Raw genomic sequence first — 26550 nt, forward strand, 5'->3', positions numbered from 1 at the left:
ATTTAAAAACAAATGTGTTAACTAGTATGGTTATTTCAGCATTATGATGAGCAATACTACTGTAATATTTTGATTCCTCACTTTATTTCTGAGAAGACAAAATTACGTAAGTAAAAATTAGTGGCCAAAGACCTTGATCTACAATTACCACAGTAGGTTTAGAGAACCAAGGAGTATTTAACATAGTGAAAAGTTTCTTCGAGGTCATGAAGACTTACTTGATCTTGTATTTACCAGTTCTACATTTGAAGTGATATATAATGACAAGAAGAAGTAAGATAGACATGTTTGTATTATAACAGACAAATAGGATAATTCAGTTCTAAGAACAGAAGTGGTTCCATATAGGAATGAAATGTGTTACGGAAAAATCCTATGTCTAGAAGTGAAATCTTTTTTTTTTTTTTCCTTTTTTGAGACGGAGTTTCACTCTGTCGCCCAGGCTGGAGTGTAGTGGCGCGATCTCAGCTCACTGCAAGCTCCGCCTCCTGGGTTCACGCCATTCTCCTGACTCAGCCTCCGGAGTAGCTGGGACTACAGGGGCCCGCCACCACGCCCGGCTAATTTTTTGTATTTTTAATAGAGATGGGGTTTCACCGTAGTCTCGATCTCCTGACCTCGTGATCTGCCCGCCTCGGCCTCCCAAAGTGCTGGGATTACAGGTGTGAGGCACTGCGCCCGGCCAAGAAGTGAAATCTTAATCAAATGTTCCAGATGGCCAAATGTTAACAGAAAGCACTATATATGGATATCTAAAGAATTAGAATATAATAAAACAGGCTTAAAAGCACATTTACAGAAAGTATAATTTTATCATTCTTCAGTGATTCAGAAGCCAAGTAGGATCTTGAAAGATACCAGATTCATTACAAATCAATGATAACCAAGCACTATAGTAAATATAAAAGGCAGAAGCGACTGTTTGGATACCGATCCTTTGATGTAGCATGGAATTTGCTACTTTGCATAAATTTGTCCTATCTAATTACTTTTGACATTTCTCTTGCTCATAAGGTAGAATGTAGAAACTATTATAAAAAAGATGTTTATCTGAGCTTTCAGTCTGTTGTGATACTGAAGTAATGTCTTAAATCGTATACTACTCTGCATTTCTTAAAAAAATGCTCTTGTACTGTGTGAAGGAAGCAAGAAAGGTCTTTATTAGATCTTCAGTTTATAATTCAGGAAACTGAGGCACAGATAAGTAACTTGTTTAAGGTTGGTGGCTAATACAGAGGTAGATTCAGGTTAATATGATGGATTATTGGCTTTCAATCGAGTGTTTTCTCTACTATATAAAATTATCTTAATTACCTTGCAACAGAATAGTGTTTTATACATTTACTCCCATTTACAGTCCTTTGCAATCCAGAAAAGTACGAGTTTTCATTTTATACACTTGGCAGTATTTCACTTTGCTTCATAATTTTACAATTTTGAAATAGTTTGAAAGTTAATAATGAAACTATTAAGTCTTCAGGAAACTTAGAAAAGGAATAGAGTATTCTCTTTGGATACATTGGAAACAGTAGGGAAGAGTATGCTATTTCATTCAAAAATTCAAAATTTTATATTCTTGTATTTCATTCAAATATAAGAATGCTATTTCAAAATACAAAATACTATTTCATTCAAAATACAAGAGGCCAGGCGTGTGGCTCACGCCTGTAATCCCAGCACTTTGGGAGGCCAAGGCGGGTGGATCACGAGGTCAGGAGATGGAGACCATCCTGGCTAACATGGTGAAACCCCTTCTCTACTGAAAAAAAGAAAAAAAAACTAGCTGGGCGTGGTGGCGGGTGCCTGTAGTCCCAGCTACTCGGGAGGCTGAGGCAGGAGAATGGCGTGAACCCGGGAGGCAGTGCTTGCAGCAAGCAGAGATCGCACCACTGCACTCCAGTCTGGGCAACAGAGCGAGACTCCACCTAAAAAAAAAAAAATACAAGAATATAAAATTTGCTAATATAGGCGTAGTCAAGAAGATGTATAAATGAATGTTTGTATAACTGCTTCTTAAGTAAAATGTACTATTTTAAAATCTTTATTCATCTTTTCATATTACTTTTTGCTAGCTTTGAAAATGATTACTTGAGGCTGGGTGCAGTAGCTCACGCCTGCAATCCTTTGGGAGGCTGAGATGAGAGGATTGTATAAGACCAGGAGTTTAAAAACCAGCTTGGGAAACATAGTGAAACCCCATCTCTACAAAATTAAAAAATTAACCAGGTGTGGTGGCACATGCCTGTATTTCTAGCTAAGGTAGAAGGATCACTTGAGCCCAGGAGTTCAAGGTTACAGTAAGCCTTAATGGCACCACTGCACTGCATCCTGAGTGACAGAGCCAGACCCTATCTCTGAAAAAGAAAAAAAGGAAAGAAAGAAAAAGAAAAAGGGAGGGGAGGGGAGGGAGGGAGGGAGGGAGGGAGGAAAGGAAGAAGGAAGGAAGAAGGAAAGGAAGGAAGGAAGGAAGGAAGGAAGGAAGGAAGGAAGGTCAAAACGACTGCTTGAGACTGGTGCAGTGGCTCACACCCATAATTCCAGCACTTTGGAAGGTGGAGGTAGGTGGATCACTTGAGGTCAGGAGTTCAAGACCAGCCTGGCCAACATGGTAAAACCCCGCCTCTACTTAAAATACAAAAATTAGCTGGGTGTGGTGGTGCATACCTGTAGTCTCAGTTACTTGGGAGGCTGAGGCAGGAGAATCACTTGAACCCTTAAGGCGGAGTTTGCAGTGAGCTGAGACCTACCACTGCACTCCAGCCTAGGCAACAGAAGGAAACTCCATTTCAAAAAAAAAAAAAAAAAAAAAAAGACTACTTGAAAGATTCACTATATACAGAAATACAATACTTTTGAAAGTCTGTGGCAGTCATCTACAATTTCTATTTATACCCACAAACTAGTCTTGTCTTGTACTTCGTTTATTTATTTATTTTTTGAGACAGAGTCTCACTCTGTCACCCAGGCTGGAGTGCAGGGGTGTGATCTCAGCTCACTGCAACCTCTGCTTCCCAGGTTCAAGCAATTCTCCCTGCCTCAGACTCCTAAGCAGCTGGGATTACAGGCTCCTGCCCCCAAGCCGTGCTAATTTTACATTTTAGTATTTTAGTAGAGATGGGGTTTCGCCATGTTGGCCAGGCTGGTCTTGAACTCCTGACCTCAGGTGATCCACCCGCCTTGGCCTCCCAAAGTGCTGGGATTTCAGGCATGAGCCACTGCGCCTGGTTCTTCATTTATTTAACAAATATTTACTGAGCAACTATCATGGACATTACATTGTCTTTAAGAAAAACATTTTTCAATTTTAAAGGGGGGAAGGAAATCTATTTTCTTGTGATGTATACTAGACATAAATAATTCTAAAATGCAATGAGTATTTTCTGATAGAAATATAGGATCTGATAATGGAGTCCTTCACTTAATAAAATATTTTATAAGAAATGTAATTTGTTAAGATACGGACCTATACGTTTCCTAGATTCCTTCACATTTCTAGACACTTGGAAGTATTTCACTTTGCTTTATAAGTTTTACAATTGTGAAATAATTTGAATGCTAGATACAAAACTGTTTATTAAGTATTCAGGAAACTTAGAAAAGGAATAGAGTATTTTCTTTAGATACACTGTAAACAGTAGGGAAGAGCAGCTGACTTCATTCAAAACATTAAAATGGTAACATTTCATGATAGGGTGACTAGATGAGATAATAGATGTAAAACCCTAAAATCAGGTACAATCCAAAATAAAAGTGTCTTATGAAAAGCACTTTATTTTAGGTATGCTTCATAAAATACCTCCTTCCGCATGATTCTAAATTGGAAAGATACCAACAGGATGTATGTGGTGCAAGTGTTCAAGCATTTTAAGTAGGACAAAATGACATAGGAAATAATATCAGCAATAAAAGAATCGTTGGCTATCTCCTCATATGATTGATATGAAGAAAAAAAGTTGAGTTAACTTAACTAAAAATCAGACTGAATTCCACCATTGGATTCCTATTTTTTTTTTTTTTTTTTTTGAGAGCGGAGTCTCGCTGTGTCGCCCAGGCTGGAGTGCAGTGGCACGATCTCGGCTCACTGCAAGCTCCACCTCCCGGGTTCCCGCCATTCTCCCGCCTCAGCCTCCGAGTAGCTGGGACTACAGGCGCCCGCCACCGCGCCCGGCTAGTTTTTTGTATTTTAGTAGAGACGGGGTTTCACCGTGTTAGCCAGGAGGGTCTCGATCTCCTGACCTCGTGATCCACCCGCCTCAGCCTCCCAAAGTGCTGGGATTACAGGCTTGAGCCACCGCGCCCGGCCTGGATTCCTATTTTTATCTCATTCCCACTCCTGCCTAAGTTTCATGGTCTAGTTACCATTCTTAAAAACACTTCCTTATTAATAGAAACTGTATTCCTTGAATGTTGTCATTTCAACTAGTTCTCCTAAGATGTTTAAATTTTGTTTATTTATTTAAAATATATTTGTTAATCATTAGATGTACAGAATTTATTTATAATCTACATAATCCAAAGGTATCATTACAAAATTCTTTAATAAAAAGAAATGTAAAAGTACACATAATCCAAGTCTGAGAATGGTAAAAAGCTAAGAAAATGAGAAAAAGTTACATCTTGTACAATTTGAAGTCCCTATGTTAAATTAGTTAGGCTTGTTACTTAAAAAAAAGGCTATTAACCATTTGGTGAAAACTTAAGTTCAGACAAAAAGCCCTCTGCTTACTTTGAGCACAAGGCTCTCTATACCAGAAATGGAACTCGACGTTACCTTCAGGGATTTTAATAAATCTAGGGAACACTGCTAGCAAAAGAGTTGCTGTCCAAATAGACTGACATACACAGGCCAATGTAGCCCCTAATGACAGAGTAAGATAATGACAGGCCCCACTCAAAATCAGCAGGAAGAGGAAGATCAATCTTGGCAGAGTGAAGGAAAAATGCTGGCTTTCTTCGTGTTAGCTCATCTCATACATATCTAGCTTCAGCAGCTGCCCAGTGCTGTGGTGCTCTGCGTTAACTACACAGTGGATCAATAACAATTACACCTTCTCAAAAACATGACACATAGCAGGATTGGGTTGACATTTCACTTAGGCCAACATTGATCTCAGTGCATCTGATTGCAGCCCTAAATTCAAGTCAGGCCTGGGTTTACTTGGAATAAACACAGAGTTAAAGACAAAAAAGGAAACCAGCTGCTTGCGTCTGGGTCTAGAAGTAAACAGCACTTCCACTGGTGCAGTTCACATTTTCAATCCACTCTTCCTGTTGCTACCAGCAATTCTGAAGTTGATCAAAGACGATTTTTTATATGATTTACTCACTGTGACATCAATGTTGATAATATCTCCATCCTGAAGAGGTCGACTAAAACGTAAACAGAAAAAAAAAAAATGGTGATAGACAGATCTCAATAAAAGGAAAATAAAAATAAATACTTAATGACTACTATCACAAACCCAATGAGTTGCAATGATAATTTGGAGTGAAGGAAGAATACACGGGATAACTAAATTTAATCTTTAACTTATTTCAAAAGATGCACTTAATTTGTTACCTTAATTTTGCCAAGAACCAAAACGAGAGTTGATAAGAAAAATTTGCCACATTTGGATTTTTACCACTTATATGATTAAAATCTAAGAAGTAAAAGACATATGTAATGCACAGCTCCCATCTAGATTACGCACTGCTTTAACAGACATTAAATGGTGGTATTGTGTCCATTTAGAAGTAAAATACTTTAAAATTTCTGTTTTATCATAATCAATTTCAGAAGTTTACTGGTGGGTTTCCATTGAATGATAGTGTCTTTCAACATATGTTACAGATCTTAGCTTTATGTTTTAGTTTCCAAAGAACAATATGTTATTAAGAAATGAATACCTGTCAGGAATACCATGACAGAGCACGTTGTTTACAGAGGTACAAACAGATTTTGGAAAACCTCCATAGCCTAGAGGTGAGGGATAGGCATTATGACTGATGATTTCCCGATGAACAAGAGCATCTATCTCTTCAGTTGTCATGTCAACCTAAAATGTTAAATAAAGAAATTGTGCAGCAACAATTGAAGACATTTCTTGTATTTATCAACTATGCTATAGCAACAGCACTTCCATGTGAGACTGTATAAATTTACTGTGATAAACTTATGGTACAACATTTGAATTAATTATGATTAGTGTTACAATTCTCAACTGTGCCTCGTGGACAATCATTTGGGCATGTGATGGTGTTATGGACCATTAGGAAATAGAAATGTTAAGCCCTATGATCCTCTAAATCATTTGTGAGTCACTAAATGACATAACTCCCTTTTGGCCTGAGGATTTCAAAATTATGTTCTTCGGCAATTCCTTCCTCTTTCTCAATGGTTGGTGCCCTGGGCTAGCCAGCGCATATGAATAAATGCTCAAAAGGTTCATCAGTTGAACCTTGAAAAACTTGAAAAGTAGGTCAACCCACATCTTTTTATCTCAATAAAACATTACAGGGGTTTTGCAGCAATGGCATAGAAATTGTGGTTGATATTTAAAAGAGTGAGTCTAATACATTTTGTAGAGACTTGATTTTAAGTAATCTTGATTTCTTTCATGTCTAAATAAATAAATGTATTTCTAAAAATATTTTTTCCTTACTAAAGGTATTCCAAACGAAATTGCTCCCAAACTAAAAGAAAACTGAAATTGAGTTTTATAAGTATATGAAGACCATTTCCATAAACTCCATAAACATAAATAAAATTCTAAAACAAAAATAAAATCTTTTATTAAAAATTAACCATTTCTTCAGTAATTTTCTTCATTATTTTATATATACATTATGTTTAGTCATGTTGTAAGTTTAGTACACAGAAGATACTGTGAGTGATTTTATCTTTGAATCTCACTTCCTAAATTCTGCCCACCTTTTGGCAGAAAATAGGCTCATATTTTTCTTTTATAATCCTTATATAGAACGGTGCTTCAGATTATTATGAAATAACTAAATGAAAGAACTAAATCATTTTTTTTTTTTTTTTTGAGACGGAGTCTCACTCTTGCCCAGACTGGAGTGCAGCAGCATGATCTCGGCTCACTGCAACCTCAACCTCCCGGGTTCAAGTGATTCTCCTGCCTCAGCCTCCCAAGTAGCTGGGACTACAGTTGCCCACCACCACGCCTGGCTAATTTTTGTATTTTTAGTAGAGGTGGGGTTTCACCATGTTGGCCAGGCTGGTCTCGAACTCCTGACCTCAAATGACCCACACACCTCGGCCTCCCAAAGTGCTGGGATCACAGGCATGAGCCACTGTGTCTGGCCTGAAAGAACTAAATCTTGTAGTAGGAAGTTGTATATAATTGCATTGCTATATTACCTACAGCCTTTTGTATGTGACCTGATCTTTCTTTGCAGGGCAAATGCAAGAAAATAGGAGACAAAGGACAAGGTAGAGCAAATCTTCAGGCACACAGAAATAATGTGGGGAGTACAAGCTGAAACTACAGGCAGGAATAGGGGGCAAAAATCAAAGCTGTCTGCCATGATCAACTTGGATAGATTGACTGAGACCAAAGTATCTCTAGAATTCTGCTAGTTAAAATTGAATTTGGGTTTTAAATTACTTCTTGAATAAACACACAAAATAATAAAATTCCTTTTCCCCATCCCAAGGCTTTACTTATTTTTTTTTTTAAAACAAATTAGATGTGTACAAAAGAAGAGTTAAGGAGAAGGAAAAAAAAAGAGGAGTGTTTGTTGCCCCTTATGTAAGTCATCCTGAGGCTTGGTGAGACGCCACCTTTAAACTCTTCCCAGCCAAGAGGAGGACGTGGCGGGCCAGCTGACAAGCCTGATGAAGCCTTTGGATCTGATCTTCATTCTTAACTTCTATGCTGTCTCCCCAGTCTGGTACAATGCCTGTCGTCACATAGTCTGGCTTCTTTATGTGCTTGAGGAAAAAGGATTGAAAACGAAGATCAGAACCCAGCGCATGACAATGGGATCATTTTTTCAGACACAGCCTACTGCTTCATGGAGCTCTGCCCTTCCTGCTGGAGCACCGACCTCCGAAGCCAGCACAACAGACCCTCCAGGCTGCCCCTAGTTCCTTCCCCTGCCCTTTTGAACTTAACATTGCCTGTTAGTGCTGCCTCTGGATGGTCTGTTAACCTTACCATGCTTTGAGTCAAACTGGACTGAAGTAGACTTCTGGTCAAAACAAACAGTAGTTTTCTCTTTTTCCTCCTCCCAACCCGGTTAGAAGCATATTCACCATTGATGAAAAATAGCACCAAGCTTCCAATTCACCAAATGGTTAAGAGCACTTTCGTCTTCTTAACACAAAAATATAATTTATGCAAAAGATAGCTCCCAACACCCTCTCCAAATGAATATATGTAAAAAGGCTGACTGTCAAGTTCCCTAAAGCCTATTACGTATACACTTTTCTTACATGTTGCAACCATACTCACACTGAGAGGCTAGAATAAAATGAAACAAGTTTTATTCTTCAAGTACATAAAAATTACCTAAAACATTTCCATTATTTGTCAAGAGTAAACAAAAAGCCACCCCAAAACTCAAGACGTGCAACCCTGATCACTTTTGCAGACCATTCTCCACCATGGGCAGTACTCAGAAAATAAATGCCATCTTACACACAGAGCTTCTTTCAGTCCCAAGGTTTTGCACAGCTCTTTACAAACTATTTATAGTTTATAATGCATTACAAACTATAAGCATTGTTGGACAGTCCACAGTAAGGCTCCACAGCAGTTTGGGACAGGAAGCTGAGGGAGATAACACTATTCAATTGAAACACCACAGCAGCTCTGGAAGGGCTGAGGTTAGGGCTCTCCTCTTTGTGAAGCCTGTCCTGCAGGAGTTACGGTTCTTCCCTTACTCCCTTGTTCAGATGGGTTTTCTGATACAGGTAACACTACTGCCTGGTTTGCCACAGCTGAGCTCCGAAGGAACATCTACTCTCCCACAGCTACACCACGAATGCCCACAAATGCTCACCAGGTCTCCCCCACAGAGCCTGTGTTCTTGTCTCCACTCTGCTCTGTGATCTGGCAAGGTTATAACTCGCAGGCAGAAGGGCTGTTGGGTTGTCACGCTGAAATTGACTGAAATGGCTAAAACAATACAATTCACCTCACCAGAGATTTATCTTTTCTTCTAAGGAAAAAAAGTGTCAATTTTGTGACTAATACCAAATTCTCATTCTCACTGTGACAGGCCAGGGAATACATCCTGGTGGCCTTTCTGTGTCATCGGCCTTTGCCATAAAAGTGGGCCACTCATCTTCAGAAGTATAACATACTAAATGTGGGCTCACTGTAAAAAAAATTCATAAAAGGGAGAAAGCAGATGATTTTTGTGACCAATCTGTATTTCTTTAGCTATTCTCCTTCTTCCTCAAGGGCTTGCTCACACATTCCCTTCATATTACATTTTGAAAAATGGATAGATCGCCTTTCCACAGAACTGCAATCTCTGAAAAAAAACCAAAAAAACCAAGACTGCTCTGAGACATATTTTATTTAATTTAGTCTAAAAGACGATTCAAAGACACCAGCATCAATAACAAGGAAAGTATAAGAACAGGCTTAAAAAAGCTAGTATGCTAGTTTTAAGTTATCTCTTCTGAATCATCACAATTTTATAGTTTTTTTCCCTCTAAAACAGAAAACTACATATATATGGTTTTATCTTCATGTTAGAAATTTAATATAGAAAATTTCATGTTAGAACTTTTAATTCTAAATACACGAAGCAATTGAAAGCTTAGAGCTTTATTTTAAAAAATTAATGCTATAGAACTGTAGGATATTAAAACTTCTCAAATCACAGTTTTAGATCACAAACCTAGTTTGAAAATTAAAACCCAAATGGCTCAGAAATCAAAGGTGCAAAAACATTTGATCACTTCTGCAGTCAACTTTTATCTTGGCTGGAAAAAGCAGCAGATAATAGGCAATACAGTACCTTAGGAACCGGATGAGCTGAAGAAACTGCAGCCGGCAAAACTATACTGTGTGAAATATCTCTTTGTCTCCGAAAAAAGAAATTTCTTCTTTGTTGACGGCTTGACTGCTTGTGTAAGTAGATATGATTGAGTGGTGAAGAGAAAATTCTATGAGAACCTGTGAGCAGAAATAGACATATTCTAAGTAAAAAACCAACCTAACACAGTGCTCCACTTTAAGATGTTGTGGCGTTGCCTATTAAATCATTATTCTAATACCTTATTGACTGAAAAAGGAAAAGCCCCAAATAGAAAGGAAAGCAGTGGTATTCTGAGTTCTAGTACAATAGTAACAGTGTATTTATTAGCTAATACTATGTTTACATAAATGCGTGACAATGGTAAACGGGAAACAGACATACAGAAACATCTGCTAAGCACCAGGGCTGTAAAAAGAACAATTTCTGCTGTGATACCTTATGTGGCAATGACCAAGACGACCCTAGATTCAGGGTACTGTTTTGATGGCTTTATACTCTGTAAAGCCGTTTTCCTTTCAAGAATCACAGACAAATTGCCAGCTGCACTTTTTGCCCTCCATAGGATTACTACTCTGTGTTAAGTTCACGTGCAGTGAGGCATTATACTGAAATTCATTGTGATGAATGTTCAAGTCAGATAAAGACTAAATAGCAAAAATGTAAGTATAACACTGAAAGAAAATGAATATAGGGTTCAAAATACTCACAACAGGAATTTAGAAATATCTATCAAAATTTTAAATGCACACATCCTTTGACTCAGCAGTTCATCTCCTAGGACTTTATCCTGCAGACACTATGCAATGATGGATGTATGAAGATGTATCGTCATGGCAGCATTATTTGTGGTAGAAAGAAGTGGGAAACAACTCAAATGTTTCCAAATAGGAAATACCAGTAGGGGACTGATTAAATATATTATGGTATACTTACAGAAAATTCTGGAGCTATTAAAAAGAATAGGCTAAATCATCATCTCTATGTGTTGATATGGAAAGAGGTCACGATACACTGTTAGGAAACAAGTGAATGCTTAACAAATACATATAAAAAACCCATTAATGTAAAAGGAGCTTATACATTTATATAAGCTTGCACATGCCCATACAATTTCTGGAAATTAATATTCATAAACAGTAGCTCTTTCTGTGGCATGTGGTTGGGGCTAGAGGTAGAGAGGAAGACTTTTTTTTTTTTCTTTGAGACAAGGTCTTGCTCTGTCGCCCAGGCTAAAGCACAGTGGTGCGATCATGGTTCACTGCAGTCTTGGATTCTCAGGCTCAAGGAATCCTCCCACTTCATCCTCTTGAGTAGCTGGAACCACAGGCACATGCTACCACGCCTGGCTAATTTTTGTATTTTTTGTAGAGACAAGGTCTTGCTGTGTGGCCCAGGCTGGTTTTAAACTCCTGGGCTCAAGCGATCCTCCCACCTCGGCCTCCCAAAGTGTTGAGGTTACAGGTGTGAGCTACTGCATCCAGCCAGGAAGACATTTTGATTCATTTTATTTCATTACTTTCATATTTAGAACAATCTTGTTTTGTTTGTTTGTTTGCTTGTTTTTTGGGTTTTTTTTGAGATGGAGTCTCACTCTGTCGCCTAGGCTGGAGTACAGTGGCTCGATCTTGGCTCACTGCAACCTCTGCCTCCCAGGTTCAAGCAATTCTCCTGCCTCAGCCTCCAGAGTAGCTGGGACTGCAGGGGCGCACCACCAGGTCTGGCTAATTTTTTTGTATTTTTAGTAGAGACAGGGTTTCACCATGTTGGCCATGGTGGTCTCAATGTCCTGACCTCATGATCTGCCCGCCTCGGAATCCCAAAGTGCTGGGATTACAGGCGTGAGCCACTGCGCCTGGCCAGACAATAGTTTTAAAAGTCCCCAACAGGTCACAACTACATGGCAGGGGTCAGAAAACTACAGCTCAAAGGCCAAATCTGGCCTGCTGACTGTTTTTATATAGCACAAAACCTAAAAATGGTTTTTACATTTATTAATGGTTGAAAAAAACTTTTTAACCCAATATTTTGTAATACATGAAATTCAAATCTTGGTGCCCATAAATAAAAGGTTTATTGGACCACAGCTACCCTCATTTGCTTACAAATGTCTATGGCGGGTTTTGAGCACAGTGGTAGTTGAGTAGTTGTGAACATGTGTTCCACAGAGCCTACAAAATGTACTCTTTGGCCCTCTACAGGAGACATTTGCTGAATCCTGGTCTAGAGCAGTAGTCCTCAAAATGAGGTTCACAGACCAGCACTATAATGTCACATAGAAAAAAGATGCAAGCCTGGGTGCGGCGGCTCACGCCTGTAATCCCACACCTCGTTTCTACTAAAATTATAAAAATTAGCTGGGCATGGTGACGCAAGCCTTGTAATCCCAGCTACTTGGGAGGCTGAGGCTGGAGAATTGCTTGAACCCGGGAGGCAGAGGTTGCAGTGAGCCAAGATCGCGCCACTGCACTCCAGCCTGGGTGACAGAGAAAGGCTCCATCTCAAAAAAAAAAAAAGAAAGAAAGAAAGAAAAGAAGAAATAAAAAGAAAAAAGATGCAAAATCTTAGGCCCCGTATCGATCTACAAACATAGAAATTGGTGATGGAGGCGGGCAATCTGTGCCTTAACCAGCCCTCAGGGTAGTCCTGACGCACACGAAGCTTGAGAACTACTGGCCTAGAGTAACATTTCAGCTGTGAAACATAATGAAAACGTGAATTGCAGGTAAGTACTGGCTTCAAAACTCTGGATATCTAATTGACTTGGGGAAAGTTACTGATGCAAACAAACCGCAATGGTCAGTGATTCAGGGTGATAGGCTTCATTCAATTATGTTCCTCCTTAAAGTGGACTGTAATATTGTTGAATCTAACTTAGAGAGGTGTTTTGGGTACTATTGTAAACAATTTCAAGTACCAGACAAAATGTCAATAATATCATTTCTTTAAAAAGAAGTTGCAAAACTCAGGTCCAGTGGCACATACATGTAGTCCCAGCTACTCTGGAGAGCAGCTGATGCGGGATTGCTTACACCCAGGAGTTTGAGACTAGCTTGGGCAACAAAGCAAGACTCCTGTCTCTCTAAAAAAAAAAGTTGCTTGATAGAGGCAGATATGTATTCTGTAAAGTTTTTAAAGTATAATATTTTCCAAATGACAATACCACCAACCCTAGTATCGTCAACTGATATATGAGGGACAGGGTAGTATCCTAGGAAAAGCAGACAGTTGGAAAGTAGAAGCCTGGACTTTTGTTTCAGCTCTACCACTTATTAGCTGTGTGGCCCTGCACAAGTTTCTTCATTTCAGTCTCAGGTGAAAATTAATTGAAATAAGAAATATGAAAGTGCCTTGCATTTAGAAGATACCCAATAAATAATAGTTCTTTCAAGAATACATAAAAACCTAATACATAATCCCAGTGCTTTGGGAGGCCAAAGTGGGAGGATCGTGAGATCCTATCTCTACAAAAAATAAAAAAATTAGCCAGATGTGGTGGCTTGGGCCACCAGCTACTGTAGTCCAGCTACTCAGAAGTTCAGCTACTCAGGAGTCAGTCCAGCTACTCGGGAGTCTAACTACTCAGGAGGCTGAGGCAGGAGAATCACTTGAGCCCTAGAGTCTGACATTGCACTAAGCTATGATCACACCACTGCACTCCAGCCTGGGCAACAGAGTAAGATCCTGTCTCAAAAAATAAAAAAATAAAAAATAAAATTAAAAAAAGACTACATAAAAAATAAAATGGGAAGGAAAACAGGGCTCAAGTATAGTTTCTAATACTGAACACTTATTATGTCTCAATTACTGTACTAGGCACTTTACATATGTTAGCTCATTAATCTTCACAGAAACTGTATGAATTGTGAACTGTTATTACTCCATGTCACAGTTGAAAATACTGAGGCACACAAAGGAACATGCAGTAAGTCCCAAAGCTGAGAGGGAAAGCAGGCTAAGTTGTCTCTACAAAATATATTACTTCTCTCACAGGCATGAGAAAAACTGGAGCTAAAACACAGGGAAACACCCAGAAAATTTAAAAGTCATCATAAAACTATTGTTACTACTACTATTAAGTTATTTTTCCAAAAGCAGTGATGGGTTGACCTAATCCATCCACTACCTCAAACCAAGCTGCCTTTGCTGACCAAACACACGCTTCGGGGAGGTGGCTGCCAGAACTATTAGTTGGACAGTCTGTGGATATGAAATGGAAATTTTGGAAAGACTCAGGTGGACTCGATCTGTGATTCCACCTCCCTAATTGCATTGCTAGGCAGGACCACATACAAGACACAAACTCACAAGTGTTTCCCTTCTGAGGAAAGTATTATAATTACTATTAATAATGATAATACTAATATAAATACTAATAATAACAATGGTTAAAATTTAATAGACATTTAGATTAAGCTCAATGCTAGGTGCTCTACATACATTATCTCTTACCAGCTGTCATTAGGCAGGTAGCTGTTAACATCACTGCTTTATAGATGAGGAACTAAGGCTCACATGTCTGGTAATCAATGACCTGGCCCCAAGCTTAATCCTCTAAGTCCAAATCCAGTGCTGTGTCTGCCATTCCAGTTGCCTCTCAGCAGTGTGCAGGGGCTCTATGAGTTCTATTCGCTAGTGTGTTTTGTTATATAATGTATTATTTCAGGGATTAGATTTCAAGGTCAGTTTTTTAATCATGAAAAATGTACATATCATGTAACTAGTTAGCATTTAGAATGAAGACACTTTTCATGAAAATTCTTAGAAATGATCCAATTGGGAGGCACTATGGTAGTGAAAACAGCATGAGCTTGAAGGTCAAACAGGTGTGAGTTACCAAAACTTCTGAGACTCATTTTCTTCACTATTACATGGAAGTAGTAGTGTTCTCTCTACCACGAGCTGATGCGAGCATTTGCTGAGACAAGATAAATAGATAAACCATCTTTTAAAAAATAGGTGCTCCATAAATCCTCCTTTCTTTTTCTTTTCCTTCTCTACTCTTCAACATGTTTACCTGAGGGGTCTCTAAATGCCTTCATTCATTCAACAACTACTTAATGAACTCATTGCATGTGCCATGCTCTGGATTAGAGAATTCAGTGGTGAATGAGGTGACAAGGTCCCTACTCTCAGGGAGCTTACATCCTTCTAGTGGGAGGCAGACATAGACAAATCAACAAATGCATTTGATTACATCAGATAGTGCTATGCATGATGAAAAAAGAACCAAAGTGGCATAGCATTGGACAGAAAGTTCTACCCCTGGTCCTGCTAAGAGCTATGTGATCTTGAGCAATAACAGTAACAGTCGACACTGACTGACCAAGAGCTTACTGGTGCCAAGCTCGGTGCTGAGTACTTCAAAGACATTACCCTCTGAGATGCAGGAGCTCAGTAAAATGAGAGAGTTGGGCTTCACAATCTTTGAGGTCCCTTCAGCTCTGAAATGTGTGCCTTCATTCAGCACCATCTGATTGTCATGCTACATCCCAGGCATCGGGAAGATGTAGCCTCTGATCAATTTTAGGACTCATGAAGATTTTTTTCAATGTGGTTGATTACATGAAAGATCATCTTTATCAGTGTTATCAAGTTCAAGTACACAGTCATTATAGGGGGAATCTTTTCTATGTACTTAAACTTGAAGCATGAAGTCATCAGGCCTCTAAGACTAGGATATCTGGATGAGGCTTTTGAGACATTCACTTTTAGGATGAACAGTGTTGCCAAGGTACCTGCCCTGTCAAATGACAGCCTCACTGCCGAAAAGATGCAGACACACCCACACATGACTGGATGGTAAAATTTGAAATGTCAGGAACACAGCCTGAACATATCCAATCTGTTGACAATTATGGTTCTACACTGTATTCAGCAATTTCACTTTCATAAGACACTTTTGTATTTGAAACGAATTCTTTTCTTTCAATCTGATAAAAGACACCCTTATAAATGTTGTTACAAGGCAACAGGATAATAAGGTGCCATACTGTGTTTATTCCACTAACTACTCATTACAAATGATTCCATCTTTTTATTAGAAATAAAATCTGGTGTTTTCACAGGTGAAATGAAGAAATGGGCATAAGTCATGGTACCTTTAGAAGATAATGGTCCTCCAATTAGCCTGGCAAAGAAAGAGGGGTGGGCCCTCCACTTTGTTTATCATAATATAAATAAGTAGTAAATTTTCTAAATGCTGAATGAGCAAAATTAAAATCCCCAGTATCCATTATATTCAGGGTCACAGAAAGGATACCCAAACTACAGTAACTAATGTAGAACAATGTAGAAATGGTCTCTTGAATTTCCTATATATAATTCATTTCTTGACAAAAGCACTGCTGATACCTTATAACTACATCTAATTTCCAACTTGCTACCACCAATATTACAACAAATTTGATGCATGATGACCATCTTCAAAGAGAGAAATGGCCCCTCTGTCTCCCACACACTATCATTCATTCAGGATTCACTGCACACTGTGTTTTGGTAAAGCTATTTGGGGAAACAAGACTCAAGTGTGTACTAATTACTACAAGGGGCAAGTGGACTAATCTGACATTTTAGAGACACCAGTGGGAAATCACAAGAAACCTCAGGGGAGTAGAAGAGCCCAGAACAGCGAGGAGTTGCTTTGTACTAATTTGATCTTGTAAGAGATGATCGTATTATTGTTACTGGTGATGACCTAACAGCAACTCTATATAGGGTTTTCTTAGGCAGTAAATCTATATGTTATTTGTTATGAATACTAGAATATTTATTGTTATCAAAGGTAATAATAAGACTTATTTTAGTGTTACAAAATTCTATCAGCACCTAGTCTGAGTTGAACGCTGAAAATTATAGGTAACTGCTTCCTGCACTCCATGGAAGAACACACTGTGCAGCCTGAATGTCTCTTGAAATTGCTCTGTGTCCTCTGGATCCTGCAGCACATTTTTTCATATTTGAAATTTGTATTTGGAATGTAAATCTAGGTTACAGTTTTAAATATTTTCATATTCAGTAATAACATCCACTTCTAAAAGCTGCATTTTATTTTCCTTTGTAGATTAAGCCTGAAGGTGGGATTATGGAATTCAAGTATGATGGAGGGAGGAATGCATTTTAAATAACTAATGTTGCTGCACACAATATGCCCTATATTTATTGGCCTCTTACTCAGGGTCCATTTTAATTGTTATCTGCTCATGCATCCTATACTACATAATGAAATGCTTCCATTTCACCCACTGAGCCCTGGGTTTTCATGTGCACCTTTACTAATGACCCTTAATTAAGCTGATTTTATCCCTGAAAATGTGAGTTTTCTTTTGGTCAACAAGTATTTTTAAGGGAGAGGTCTGAATGAACTTTCAGAGACATTTAAAATGCTTATTATTTTAAGCAGTTGTAAAACTGAACAAAGTACATTTGTGCTGAAGTGTGGGCTACCAACACACATCTTTTTCATTGTAGGTTTCCAGGGAAGCACTTTCACCCTACAGTGTGCCATCAATCCTCAGTTACGTTACACTGCAGAGGTATCAAATATCTGGGTAGAAAACAACACAATAAAGTAGTTTGGCACTACTTTACATTAGCTACCAATGTCAACCAGAGATAATATGTGATTTAAAAGACACCCTGTAAAATGTCTTACTGAATATATTTTTTTCATAATGATCAGTAAATGCCAAAGTCTAGTAACAAAACTATTATTTATAGCATGTTAACATCTAATTGATTTTACAAATGGAGGCAATTATTTTGGATGAAGAGAGGAATGCCTGCCAGATTTAAATGATTTATGATTACCAAGAGAGAAAAAAAACGTTTTGCTAATTCATTTTCAAATATGATTCTTACATTCATTGATGATTTTAATGTTAAACCAAATGATTTGCTTAATAATATATTAACTTTAACAACAAAAAAATCCCAATTTACTTTGTGACAGCAATCTGATACATTTTTAACTGTTTAAAAATGTTGCCTCCTACAGTAAGCTCAGAAGGGATGGTAGCATAGGAATATATTTTCCAGGTGCTGATTTAGACCCACAGAAAGATTACACTTCATGAACTCCAACCAATTACTCAGGGTAGGAGCACAGGCTCTTACAGCGCTGTGTGCTTCAAGTCCACAAGAACACTGCAGATACAACCATGCCTTATATTTCTTGACCTAAAACACTGACTGATTGCTTAACAGGTTTCATAACGTGTACAAATGTTGCTAAAGAAAAATTAAATAGTCTGTATCACTTGATATAACTCTTCTATTGATTTTTATAATCTAGTACTAAGGTGTATGTTTCAAAATAAATGAGAAAGATTGAAGGTTCCTTCCCATCTCCAGGCAACTTAAAGCAGAAGGGAAGCTCACATTTCACAAGAAATAACCTGTGCATTTGTTGAGGGAAAAAAAACCACATGCACTACTAGGGAATGCCCCAGGCTGAAGCAGATACTGACTGCACAAAGCTAAAGGAAAAGAACCCTTGAAACTAAACAAAAGCAAATTCATCTGTTGACAGATGTTGATTACATCAAGGCAACAAGGAACTCCCCCAATTTCCAATTTTTTAAAACAATTAATACAGTCTACAATATGCACAATAAGGACAAAGTTAAGTTTTTTAACTTATCATAATAAATGTTAGTAAACTTGTTTTAAAAGAGTTCCAGTTCAGTTACAAACTATTCTAGTGTGTTTTTAGCTATGGGCTTCTCCAAACAGTGGTTTATTCATTCCCATGGACATGTCTGGGAAGCCAAGTTGGCCATGCCATCAGCCCCTTCCTTCCAGGGGTTAACTGCTCTGGCTGCCAAATAAAATACAGAGCGAGCCATGTAATTATGGAGACAGTCAAAGGGCAGGCTCTATTTTGAAATCTATTTGCACAGACAAGGTCTTCCAATTGAACTTACAGGAAACAAGCTGGTAAAGAGCCTCCTTTTCCCCAGATGCTTTCCACACTTTTTCTCCAATGCAGGAAATCGTGGATATGGACACCATACACCACTGCTTCCTGGATTTCAAGCTAAGATGCCATTACAGAGAGAAAAGTGGATCTGTTTCACCAACTTTTAAAAAACATTTTTTTGGCCTAATTAACAGCATTTGGCAACAGCCTCTGGATGATAAAGTCACAGTGTTTATTTATTAAACAACATTTCTAAAGAGGATGCAGGCCCAGTTGGTATGCAGGTGTTGGAAAACAGCTCATTTTCTTTAATGCTGAAAATAAAGCACATAGCTGAATCTAAAATATATGGGCATAATACTTGTCTGAAATAAATATTCTACTTCACATCCAACAGTGTTGTCCTTGAAGTTATTTTTACCTAAGACCACTAAAACAGTAACAAAGATCCCACAGAAATAAAAAGGAAATGTGTAAAATATTTTAAGTGACAAAAAAGTCATAATTCACTTTTATGCTGAAGCATGAAAGTTCATCCTAGTTGTTTACTGCTCTAAGTATGCAATTTTTATGAAGATGCATCATTCTCAAATTAAGGTAGGACTGGGCCACTACTACTAATAAAACTTCACCTCAAATGAAGTTGAGATGGATACTGGTCTGTAGATGTCAGAATTCATCTACAGCCTGGGAGTCCTGGTTCTAGAAAAGATGAACTGGAAAGTCGGTCATAGAGCACTTCTGGGGAGAGGAAGGGCAGCAGCCTGAGGGTACCCTCTTCCAATAATAACAACATTTAAGAATGGTGCCCAGGTCACTGCAAAACATGACCTTCCCTAAGGCCTAATCAAGAAGTTGGCTCTGTACTATATCCCTCCTCCTTTAAATAAAATTATTAATAGCAACTGATAGAAGATAACATCAATGACAAGTTCAGAAATGGTTTACGAAAATACTTCATTTTGCTTCTTTACAAAAGCTAAATCCGATAATATGTGATTATTCACTAATGTACACCACCAGCCCACAGGCATCTGTATTTAAACAAGAAGCATTCCCCTCTTTTTGGGAAACAAAAACACCTCAACCTACTCTAGAAACACAGATCTATAAACATTCCTACTTAATAATGTAGGCTCCTGCTTGTGAGTCTAGGAAAAAAAAATTCCTTTAGGCTGGCCCAATTATAGCTGGGGGAAGGGTGCCAAAGATTATAGTTAGAAATCAAGTATAAAACTAAAAGCTGATCGTTTGGTGGATAAGTAGAAGTTACATAGAAATGTTTAATTTGTACAATAGGGCTATTGCATGGAATTTCTCCATTTGAGACAAAAAAGTTTACTTCAGAATTTAAATTCATCTTTATAATCATAAAGTATTGAATCACAATGAAATGGTATATACTTGGCAAATTCCATTGTCTCTCAGCTAAAGTTTAGAGAAAAGCAGCTTTTTAGCATTTCAACAATACATATACTCAGGCAACTTCTTAGACAAAGAAATATTGTATCCTTACAGAGGAAATAAAGAAGCTGTTTATTAGGGCCATGGTTAAAATGTAATAATTCATTCTAGTTGAGCCCTGTGAAAAATGTCATCAAAATATCATTTTCTTTGCCAGATTTTCTGGATGCCGTAATATCATTTAAACACAGAATAAAAGACAAGGTCTGATCAGAGTACAAGCACAACACTAAAATGAACTAAAACCAAATGCTCTGTCAAAGATATAGGAAAGAATTTCACACAGTCCTGGTACCCAGGGAATGCACACTTCTAGTTTAGCACAGAACATCTGGCAAATTTCAACCTTCCAAAGTCTCTCAAAAGAAACATTCCTGTTACCTCACACACTTTGGTTAAAGAAGAGGAAAACAGAACGATTTTATATTAAAGCACACAAATCAGAACCAGAAGAGCAATTTCATAGGAATCACACATGGAACTCAATTTTAGAGAAAGTCTATATAAAAACATCATGAGTTTTTTAAAAAAACTGATATAGTGAGAAAATCCTTCTTTAATTCTTAAAAAAACCTCCAGACTATTCATAAATACTACCGTCATATACTACTTAAAATATTAGTTATTTTGTATTAAAATACCCAGTAACAGAAGATATGAGGGCTTATAATCTATGATCAAAAACACAGCTTTAATATATTTTTAAATTATATTAAAGCATTTGAAAAGAGCATGATTTCAGTCTTCATATTACAATAGTGTCAACTGAATTCTATATACAGCATGCCCTAGGTATTCTGTTGGATGTCTTTCTTTCCTTTTTTCTTTTCAATGGGCCATTTAAAGTTATTGCCACATAAGCAAACCATTGTGATGAAATAGCTCAGAGCTTTGACCAAAATTGTAGTATCAATACCAAAAACAAGTAAGACAAAAAACAAAAAACCCTACACCTTAAACTTCCTGAGAAAATTTTCACTGTACATCTCTTAAGTGAAAGGCATGGGATAGAAAGAAAACATGTGAATATAAGTCTTATCGTGGTATTTTGACAACAGTAGGAGTTTTGTCTCTGCCCTGTAACCAGTCAATAGGAGTGGTAAATCGGTAGGTAGATAGGTCAATAATTACCACCTAAAATAAGAAAGCTAATGCTTCAGGAAAACAACATATTTCCAAGCTTCTGCAGTTGACAGTACACAGATTCACGACAACAGAAGCCAAGATCACTCACCAAGGAGTTATTTTCAACCAGAAGAATAAAGAGAAAGTATACACTAACCTCTTTAGTAAAAGCAAAAGTTCCAAATTTTCTGAAGGCAGCTTTTTGGACTGGTATAGTTATGTTGCCACAAATAGTTTTACACTCAATTCCACTAGGTATACTTGGTTGACCATATGAATACTCACTCGACAGTTTTGGGTATTAATGCAAAAAGTACAATGTGTTAAAATGGCACAGGCTTAAAAGGGGAGCTCCATAGAAGGCTGCTTACAATTTGGCCCATATATATGTGTGTGTATGTCTATGTATATAAGTAAACATAAATATAAATATGTATATAAGTAAATATATGTATATAGGTAAACATAAATATAAATATTTAAATATATATACTTATATATTTAAGGATACGAATGTTCAACTATCTGTTACTTTTTGTACTCAAGATTAAAAATTAAGCCAGGCTGATGCCTATAAATCCAGCACTTTGGGAGGCTGAGGGCTGCAGATTGCTTGAGTCCAAGAATTTGAGACCAGCCTGGGAAACATGGTGAAACCTTGTCTCTACAAAAAATACAAACATTAGCCGGGCATGGTGGCACACACCTACTTGGGAGGCTGGGGTGGGAAGATCGTTTGAGCCCAGGAGGCAGAGGTTGCGGTGAGCCGAGACTGCGCTGCTGCACTTCAGCCTAGGCAACAGAGTGAGACCCTGCCTTAAACAAGTTAAAATAAAATAAAATTTAAAACGTTAAAATTAAAACCACCACAATCACCAACAAAACACGTACTCTTTATCTGTATTTAGCAGGCTGCTTGCTTCTCATATCTGAAAACACTTAGCCAACACCAAGATTATTCACACAGTAAAATTACAAATTCATCATCTCATTTTTAAAGTTTTTAATATTGCCACGATACCAAAATATTTGATGTGTAAAACATTTGAAACATATTTATTGTCTGAGGGGACGGGACACTTTTTGACGTATACTGCTACTGGAGTGTTACAAAGAAACCTCAACCCTTGAATGCCTAATAAGGTACAGTCAATTTGGGGGTAAAAAAGAAGGAAACAGTGTGAAATTTAAAATTTTATATTTTGCTTGTGAATGCACCATGAGAATTTCCTCCAAAAGATATGCCTTCTTAGGCCGGGCACGGTGGCTCAAGCCTGTAATCCCAGCACTTTGGGAGGCCGAGGCGGGCAGATCACGAGGTCAGGAGATCAAGACCATCCTGGCTAACATGGTGAAACCCTGTCTCTACTAAAAAATACAAAAAACTAGCCAGGCAAGGTGGCGGGCGCCTGTAGTCCCAGCTACTCGGGAGGCTGAGGCAGGAGAATGGCGTGAACCCGGGAGGCAGAGCTTGCAGTGAGCTGAGATCCGGCCACTGCACTCCAGCCTGGGCGACAGAGCGAGACTCCGTCTCAAAAAAAAAAAAAAAAAAAAAAGATATGCCTTCTTATTTATATTTACTTGAGCTCTTGTTTAAATTGGTTTTCCTTGTCTGAGTACTATTGGTTGACGTAAACAAGTTAGTTAAATTTTTTAAGCCTTAGTTTCCTCATTTGTTATTGTGGATAACAATACCTTCCTCACAGGGTTGCTATGATAATTGTATGACATGATATATCGAAAGTGGCATAAGGTAAGCACTCAATAAATGGTAATTACTACCATTGGTTACCTGACTGTGGGAGGAGGTCACTCTAAAACGGACTAATCAGTAGGTAGAAACCAGCCTGAATTTTACAACGTGCCTTGGATAATCCACAAAGCAAGTAATTCATAAAGTAATCATGAGATCCTAGGTTGGGTCCCAGAGCTGCTACTTAAAAGTGACACTATCCAAAGCACTGGGCCTCTCCTCACTCCATCACAGGGCCAACCTGAACCCCAAATGAGACTGCAGATGTAGAAACACTTTACAAACTGGACAGCATTTCATGATTGTAGTGTATGAGAGAAGGCTCACACTCAGTAGGATGAATTATGGACAGCCTAATTTTGATGTTTTCCTGAGAGTTCCTGCTGGGCCCTTGCTAGTATGCTGATGGTTAATGGTGAGGTCTAAGGAAAATTCCTTCCTACATCCATAGGCATAAAAGACCCTGGCTTTTTCCAAGAATCATATCTTTCTAAATATATAAGAATACTTCTTAAATTTGTGAAAGGGTGGGATGGGAGAAATTATGTTATAGGAAGATTCTATTTTGCATTGAAGACATTCCCTGTAAAGTGTACTATCACAAACAATTTTAAGAGTGAGATCGGAATGCTGCTATTTTGGCTGAGTGCTGTGGCTCACGTGTATAATCTGAGCACTTTGGGAGGCCGAGGTGTGCGGATCCCTTCAGCTCAGGAGTTCAAGGCCAGCCTGGGGCAACATGGTGAAACCGCGTCCCTGTGAAAAATACAAAAATTGGCCAGGCGTAGTGGCATGTGCCTGTAGTCCCAGCTACTCGGAAGACTGAGGTGGGAGGATAACTTGAGCCCAGGAGGCCGATGCTGTAGTGAGCCAAGATCGCACCACTGCATTCCAGCCTGGGCAAGAAAGTGAGATCCTGTCTCAAAAAAAAAAAAAAAGAAAAAAGAATTCAGCCTTTTTTATTCTGTTACTAAATACCATTCAGCCAATGCTGTGCTTAGCCATAAACTTTAATGTTGCCCTTGGTAACCTCAGTTTGTAAGAATTTAAACCTATTTGTCTTGGTGTGCAATCTGTTTAGCAGAAATATTTCAGAGCTCAATAAACCTTATTGTTTAAATGTATCAAGAAGTCTTCTTTGCATAAAAATTCCTCTTTATTAAACAGTGCTACAGGAAAAACTTATTTACATTTCAAGCACTACCAACATACATCACTTATGACAAAAAAGGCAAGCACTCCATAAGAAATGCTCAATCACTGTCAATCACAAACACTAAAATATACATAAACCAAAGCACGCCGTGTGAACTGTATTAAATTCAGCTAAACACAGAATTACCAACAGAACAAACAAAAAAACAAATAATTATCTGTGCCTCACAGACCTATTTACACAATACACAAAATAACTTGGAAAGGTGTAACCATGGAAACCCGATAGCCTAAATTCAGTGCCTTTAAATTTTGCATTTATTTAATCACTGTGCAAATGATGTCCTTACAAAATTTAAATATTTTTAAAGCTGTCAAAGCTTATCTTTGTTATTAGATCATTGATTGAAATAGTTTCAGCTATAAATTAGTTATCTTTAAAATTATTCAGAGACCAGTTTAATGAAACTATGATAAAAATGTCAAACAATTTTTTCTAATTTTGTCAGAAAACTATTATTTCACAACCACTGATTAACTGAAAAACTCAACTATTTACAATAAGTCCCATAATAGTCAAGTAATATTAACAGACACTTTGACATAAAGACTCTTCTTAAATTCATTCTGTTGCATGCAACCACCCCCACTTCCTCTAATTAGCTACTAAAACAGAAATGCTACTAGTTGTTTTGGTTTAAAAGTTGTTTTTACTGACAATTACCATTTGAAGAGTTTAATATTTAATGCTATAGTTAGTCCTAATGCCTTATATTTTATTTCATAATCTAAATGACTAAAATATTATTTTGTAGTTCACTGGCTCCCACACTTAAGCTGTAATGTTCAGTGTGTATTTCATTATGTAGATGAGCAATGGATGCTGTCTGACATGATTTAAATGGGTCAACAGTATTTTCCTAGTCACATTAATCATCCAGACAGCTAAAATGAAAAAAAAAAGGTCCTTGAAAACTAAAACTAGAGAATCTATTCACACAAATGACACTTACCATCAGTGGATTATCTAGGATGTGGTTAAGGAGAAGGAAGAGTTACAGACTTTGAACATATGTTTCATCATTTATTCAGAAACCACTTCAAGACCCTAGCTCTATTTTCAGAATCGAAGTAAACACCCACAGAAAGACATTTCTGAGATACCAAAGTGTAATTAAAAAAAAAAAAAAAAAAAAAAGCATTACATTGCAATCTTTGAAACTTTTTTCATTCCAGAAAAAAATAAAATAAAATTTGGGAAGCCCAGCTCTAAGTGAGGCTGAGCTCCGAGAGTAGGGTCAGGCTTATCGTATGTATGAAAATACACAGCAGCATAGGTGCACCAAAATCTCACAAATCACCACTAAAGAACTCCGTCATATATATATATCCTCCATCATATATACATCCTCCATCATATATATAATCCTTTTTATTTTTTGAGATGGAGTTTCATTCTTGTTGCTCAGGCTGGAGTGCAACGGTGCGATCTCGGCTCACCACAACCTCCGCCTCCCAGGTTCAAGTGAGTCTCCTGCCTCAGCCTACCGAGTAGCTGGGATTATAGGCATGCGCCACCACGCCCTGCTAATTTTGTATTTTTTAGCAGAGATGGGGTTTCTCCATGTTGGTCAGGCTGGTCTTGAACTCCCGACCTCAAGTGATCCGCCCACCTCGGTCTCCCAAAGTGCTGGGACTGCAAGCATGAGCCACTGCGCCCAGCTTATATATGATCCTTTTTAGTGGTTTTGGAGCATTCCCTTATACGAAGGGATTATATAGTACCTTATTTAAACAATGATGAGCATTTTGGTAGGTCCTTTCTGTTTTGATTTTTTTGCTTTATATAATGTGCTTTTTCAAGTACAGTTGCACAGTGATTACTTCTTTTTAGTTTAAATGTGTAAAAGTACTTGTAGGTTAAGAAATATGCACAACTTTAACTTATTTGCAAAACTGTTCACAAACACTGTAATTTGTATTACTAATGATGCCTATTTTCTATACCTTTACCAATAGTTTAACGTTAAAATCTGTTAGTCTGAAGAAAATGAAAATGGTATCTCACTTTTACTCATTTTCTTCAGATACTCCTGAGGTTAAAGATCTTATACTTTGTTTATCTGTATCCTCTTTT

General features: G+C 37.8%; 1 protein-coding gene across 1 annotated transcript in view; it reads right to left on the bottom strand.

Annotated features, from left to right (window-relative positions):
• The window catches only part of METAP1D (methionyl aminopeptidase type 1D, mitochondrial), a 96598-nt gene that overhangs the window by 11717 nt on the left and 58331 nt on the right, over positions 1-26550 (bottom strand). The window contains 4 exon segments of the mRNA XM_017862356.1: positions 5328-5370; positions 5890-6038; positions 7787-7936; positions 9979-10136. Of these exon segments, the coding sequence (XP_017717845.1) occupies positions 5328-5370; positions 5890-6038; positions 7787-7936; positions 9979-10136 (500 nt within the window).

This window comes from Rhinopithecus bieti, unplaced genomic scaffold (genome assembly GCF_001698545.2).
Source record: "Rhinopithecus bieti isolate Rb0 unplaced genomic scaffold, ASM169854v2 scaffold_63316, whole genome shotgun sequence".
NCBI classification, from domain to species: Eukaryota; Metazoa; Chordata; class Mammalia; order Primates; family Cercopithecidae; genus Rhinopithecus; species Rhinopithecus bieti.